The following is a 6,019-nucleotide window of genomic DNA, read 5'->3' as shown; positions in this document are numbered from 1 at the left end:
ATGATCTTCGGCTTCAAGCTAGAGGGCTTTGCATGGTGGTGGGACGGTAGAAACCAGCAGCAGCTCTGAGTGGCACAGCAGCAAGTATAAGAAACCATTCGCACCATGCGTGCCTGTGTGTGTGTGTGTAGGGGACAGACAGCCTCAAGACCCAAAAGGGGGGGGGGGGGGGGGGGGGGGCGGCGAAGAGATGGGGGAGGAGGAGGAGAGAGGGAAGGAAATCCGAATAGCAAGAGGGGTTGCGGGGAGGGATGGGATTTGCTGGGGCTGGGGTGGGTTTTTTTTGCTGGTGGTGGTAGTGGTCCTCAAGGAAAGAATAACAACCTGCTGGATCTCACCAGCGGGCTGGAGGAGAGGGGTGTCGCCAAGGCAGGCGGAGCGGAGGCGAAGCCGCACCGAGCAGCGGGAGGCCGGAGCGAGCCGAGGCGGCCCGGCGAGGGGCGAGAGGGGCTCATCCCGCCGGCTGCGGCGCTGGGGAGGGGGCTGCTCGCCCCGCGGAGCTCTCCGCGCCCGGGCAGGATCCGCGGGACTCGGCCGATCGCCCCTCGGGGAGTGAGGGGGGCGGGGGAGGGAGAGGGGGCCGCCTGCGCGGCGGGGAGCGGGGGAGCCGCGGAGTGGGGGGGGGACACGGGACGGCGCCACCTCCGCCCGGGGGAGCGACCCAGCCCGGGGTGGGGAGGGGGGGCCCGGCCCGGCCGAGGGCAGTCCGCGGAGGGGGGGCCCGGCCCGGGCCGGGGGGCTGGGGGGGGGGGGGGCCAGCAGCCCGCTGCTGGGCTGCGCGGCGCCCGCTCCTCCTCCTCCTCCTCCTCCTCCTCCCACCGCCCAGCGAGCCTCAGCGGCCGTATCGACCGGGTAAGAGGACCCCTGCTCTCCGCCTCTCCCCCTACCCTCGGCCAAGCCTTTGTTTCAGATTTATTTTTTTATTTTTTTTTTTTTTTCCCTTCCCACCGCAGCCGGCGGCACCTGCCTGCCCGCCCCACGCCCCCGCGTCCCGGCCGGGCCCGCTCTGCATCCCCGGCAGGGAGAGGCGGCGGCGGGGGCCTTTGCGTGGGGAACCGGCCTCTCGGAGCCACGCGAGGCGGTGGACATCGCGGCGAGAAACATTAGTGGGGTAGGGGTAGAGGAGTGGGCGGATATCCTTCTAATCAGCCGTGCCCCTCTCCCTGCCCTGGGTAAGCGAAGCATCCCCCGCCTCCGTTCCCCCCCCTCCCGGCGCTTCTGGGCTCTCTGCATGGAAATCACGAGCTGGGTCGGTGGAAAAATCTCCCTTTTCCTCTCATAGTGGCTCCGGGGTGTGTGCTGAATTTCAAGGTGTGTGTGGGAGGGGGAGGCTGCGCCAGCATTTATGGAGCTTGGGGGGTGTGTGTGTCCCCTCCCCCGGTCCCTCGCCTATATATGAGCTGTAAGCAGACACTCTCGTTTATGACTAATAAAAACGTATTTGCTATGTATAGTTAGGCAGAGAGCTTGGTACTAGTAAACTGAAAGCCAGCACAGCCTACAAATCAACAAGAAGCTTTGGCATCCCTGCATGCCGGTGCGATAGCCTGGCTGTGTTCACACCATGCTTCCCAGGATCAGTAAGCACAGTGACCATATAGACTATGGGATGTATACGTTGGACAATATGGAGTGACCACCAGTATTCCACCAGCACTTGACCGTTGTGCTACGTGTGGTCTTCAAAAGAGACTGTCATTTCTGTTGAGCTTTTTGATCAAGAAGGTTTTTGTCTTCACTCAATTATCTCTCTAAGCACCGGTGTGGAGTGTACATTTGCCAGTCTGGCAGTTTTATGTTTTCAGAATCTGTTGTAAGAGGTTCGGCAGCTGCACAAACCCAAGATTCCTCTGGCATCACATTGTTTTGTTCCTGTCAGCATGCTTAATCATTTTCATACCAGAGAACTGTGGAGTGATCTGATCTCAGCAGTGATTTAGCCTGCTTTGGTTTTTATCGTCTTTTTTTTTGGAGAGGAGGGAGGAAAAGGGGTGAAGGAAGGATGTTATGGTTAGTAAAGAAAAAAATGCAGTGTCCATTTCAAGTGTAGTAGCTGTTAAATGTGCAGGCATGTATATGATTCATTATGCAGTTATAAAAACAAAAGACGTACCATCTTGCCTCTTTGCCTCAGAATACAATTTCTCTTACAGCAACAAATAGCACAGGCTCCTCTCCCCCTCTCCTCTCCCCCTCCTGACTTCAGCCCATCCTGACAAAATGCCAGTTACAAAGGTCAGCCTGTTTATGTAAAGATCACTGTGTTTCTTAACAAAGACTGCTGCACATCAAGCCTGCAATGACTATCAGATAGACTTTTGGATTCAAGACACTCAATAAGAGTACTGTCCATTTTCTGAAACTTATAAAATCCCAGAGAAAACAAAAGACAAAGACGTAGTGTGTGAATGGGATGGATTGACAGTGCCAGAGTGCACACGAGCAGCAATATCGTCATAGCAGTGTTTGTTACTGCCAATGCTAGCAAGATCCAATGGATATTTTTGTGTGTGTGAGTATGTGTGTGAAATGTATATATAAAAAAAAAAAAAAGATTTGCTGATAGGCTAATGGTTTTCTGCTCTTCTCTTTAGGTTTCTTGCAAACCGCGGTGATGTGCTAAGCTGAACTTGCTCTGCAGCCACTTCACACCAAAGGTGGCTTAAATCAGCCAAGGAGAATTTTGAGCCTGACCAGCTCCACGCTCCCAATAGAAGAGAAAAGATTGACTTCACTAACACTTCACTCAGACCCTTCACAATTAGGTCCAATTTGCATTTCATAGCATCCAGAGGTGCAGTGGGCTTAGTTTGCTCTTTATTTCACTGTGCTCCCTTTCCCTCCCTGCCAACTTCTTTTATCTAGAGAGCAGCACAACTTTGTTTTCTCTACCAGTATCACCTCTTCTGGTCCTTTCCCACTCTAATAAGCGTATTCTGACATTATTCATTTGTGCGTATACGTCCAATACCTAAAGGTTAAAAAAAGTTACCTTGGAGTAACAACACAGATCTTCCACCAAGACCTAATTGCCACCACAGTTCCTTTTTTAGCCCTTAAAATAGTCCTGAAGCAGAGTTAAAGTGTTGTAGAGGACTATCATGCCTTTTGTTCAATGGTGTTAATAAACAGTGGCCTTAGAATGTAATATTACAAAATCTCATCATAGGGCAGAATACTGAAATTACAAGCAGTGGAAAAAAATTGTACTTAAATGGGGCAGGAATTTACACCACCTGCTGAAAATGCTAAATCCAGACTTGGGACCCAGTCTTAACTGCGGAGCTGCACAGCATCATGTGAGAGGGGAGAGGCACATCAAGTCCTCCCAACCTAAAAGCCTTGTGGCCCTGAATTACAGGTTAATAGATTCTTTTGTTCTGTAAATCTGCATTAAATAGCAGTATTTATCTGTGTTGGTAGATGCACATTTTAACAAGGTATTCCATAACATTTTATTTTTTATACTTCATATAATCAGGCTTTTGACCCTCTTTCTTCCAGAACCTGCTGCATGTTTCTCTTTAGCTACTGAAAAATGTATGCAATTTTTAAGCCAGTTCAGCAGTTACCCTTAGTTTGCAACAGACAAACCTATTATGCAAACAATACTGTCACCTTCTTAAAGTGCCTTCCTTCTCCCAGCTATAATGAATTCTCTGCATGCTACTCTGCTGTAAATTCTCCATCTAAATATTCCATCCACTACATGTTTTTTTCAGGGGAAACAGTACCTGACTTTTGAAACAGTTGGGAGGAGCAAAATGATAACCTACTAAAGTGCCTTGCCCTTAACTGAAATTATGGCGAAGTAATTAAAGTTAGAGCAAAGAGGCTTAAGCTTTGGACTGCTTATGTTCTTAGTGTTTTTGCTTGGGTGAGTTTTTTTTAGAAGTCTGATTTGAATGTCAAATTTGCATATTCTGCTTGAAAACATAGGGAATGCTTAATTGCCTATGTCCCATGTTCATATTTTCATTGAAAACAATGTGTCACGTATTCCTGGGTTGCATTTCTAGTTACTATTCGCATCCATAAATTGAACTGCTTATCTAAAGTCCTGTATTTTCTCATTATAGAAACAAATATGCTTTATTTAGAATTTTTCTTTATAGACATATCAAAGAAACATGTAATTGCAGAGCAGCCCAGGTTGGAAGGAATCTCAGAAGATCCTTTAGCCCAACGTTTCATGGGAAAGGGAGCCTGGATGAGATTGTCTGGCACCCTGTCCAAACACATCTTGAAAACCTCCAGCGATGGGGACCCTAACCCATCTCTGGGGAGGTTGTTCCAGTGAACAATTATTCTTACTGTAAAAAAATTCTTTCTTATGTTGAGATGAAACTTCTCCCAGTGCAACTTGTACCCATTGCCCCTTGTCTTCTCCATGTAGTTCCTTGTGATGAGAGAGCCCCCATACTTTTTGTAGCTGCCCTCTAAGTACTGAGACACTGTGATGAGGTCCCTCTAAGCCTTCTCTTCTTCGGCAAGAAAAGACCTATCTCCTTCAGTATTTCCTCACAGGGCAGGTTCTCCAGCCCTTTGATCATCTTTATGGCCTTCCTTTGGACCCTCACCAGTCTGTCCACTTTTTCTTAAATTGTGGGGACCAGAATGGCACAGAGTACTCCAGGTGCAGCATCACAAGCAATGAGTAGAATGGGATGATCACATCAGCATCATACATCTCTTAGCAATGTCCCTGCAGATGCAGCCCAGGAACCAATTTGCCTTTGTTGCTGCAGCAGCATGCTGTTGACTCATGTTCAGCTTGTTGTCCACTAGCAACAAATTTCGACCTATACATTTTTGCTTTAACAGAGATATGATTCACTTGAATAAAATTATATCCACTGACTTTATTTTCTTGTAGAGGAGATTATTTTTAGGATTTTCCAACATTTCACTTGCAGGGAATGAACTAGTACTGTAGAAATTCTTTAATTTCTCCCCCAAAATTAGATCAAAGAAATACAGCATTATCAATGAGTGCATACTCACTTGCTCTATCCTTTTGCAACAGAGGACAAACTTAAAGCATTGTTTTTTGTGTGTTTGTTTCTTTGAGGCTCTTGCTATCATTAAAACACCAGTCTTCTGGGATAGGATAACCTCTCTGAAGAGATGCTATTTCTCTACTGCTTTCAGAAGATACTAATTGCAAGACCTGTAAGGTCACAACAACTCACTAGATATAGCTAAACACACATGTCTAAAAGGGATACAATAGCAGTTGAGATGTGGAGGCATGAACTTCTCTAGGGATTGGAAATCTACTGCCCCCTTGGAAGTTTTAAGTCTGTTTTGTAGAATCTTCACAGCTGTTATTATCTGTGCTACATAGGGTGCTACAAGATTGCCTCCTTGCACTTCAAATGCACACAGCAGCCTGAACAAGAAACTATGTCTTTGAACAAACACGCTGATTTAATGTCTGTCCTGTGATAGGCATTGTCTATAATTGAAAAATTTTCCTTAGCACATAAAGCAGGTGATGACTGCTATCACATGGCTTGATAGGTAAAATCAGATGAGTTCTTTAAAGTGTTCCCAACCTTGACATTAGAACTGAAGCCGGCAGCAGAAAATTAAGTAATTGTCTTAAAATCTGTAGGACAATGACAATAATATGTTACAGTACTGTTACTGACTTCTTTTTCTATTTTTTTAAGGCATATTTTGGCCATGATTCCATGACCAATGGCCATGCATGCAAAAATAGGGTTTCAGGATTTTTAAGATAACTTTTAATGTATTCAGGTATTCACTTTTTCTTTCTAGCTAGACTTTAGAAAATTGCAAAAGTCTGTTACTTTCATGAAAATATAAAGATATAAAGGAGGAGATGCATTTTAAGTCATGTTGAAGCATTGTGGTGGAGAGTCCTATGCATCAAACGCCTAGTTTTCTTAGGGAAAATTTATTTTCAGGGACTTAGTAGCCCAGTACCAGAAGGAATGTCCTATGAAAGTAGTGCAATACATAGTTTCAGCAGCTGATATGATAGAAAAGCTAA

General features: G+C 46.3%; 1 protein-coding gene across 23 annotated transcripts in view; it reads left to right on the top strand.

Moving 5' to 3' along the window:
• Positions 1-63: 63 nt before the first annotated feature.
• Positions 64-6,019, top strand: part of LOC116965634 (glycine-rich protein DOT1-like) — a 36,267-nt gene continuing 30,311 nt past the window's right edge. For 5 of the 23 annotated variants that reach the window (XR_006166305.1, XR_006166308.1, XR_006166307.1 and 2 more), the window contains exons 1-3: positions 64-852; positions 954-1,172; positions 2,595-2,794. Coding sequence is in view for 1 of the 23 variants with exons in the window: in XM_042802648.1 (XP_042658582.1) it covers positions 106-852 (747 nt within the window). In the remaining 22 variants the exon portion in view is untranslated. Of the gene's footprint in view, positions 853-953; positions 2,513-2,594; positions 3,878-6,019 lie in introns of all 23 variants that reach the window. The other 18 variants (XR_006166310.1, XR_006166311.1, XR_006166312.1 and 15 more) reach the window with 13 other exon arrangements.

This window comes from Tyto alba, unplaced genomic scaffold (genome assembly GCF_018691265.1).
Source record: "Tyto alba isolate M040663 unplaced genomic scaffold, T.alba_DEE_v4.0 Super-Scaffold_100000100066, whole genome shotgun sequence".
Taxonomy (NCBI): domain Eukaryota; kingdom Metazoa; phylum Chordata; class Aves; order Strigiformes; family Tytonidae; genus Tyto; species Tyto alba.
The sequence above is the reverse complement of the archived record's forward strand: the minus strand, read 5'-3'. Positions and strand labels throughout refer to the sequence as shown.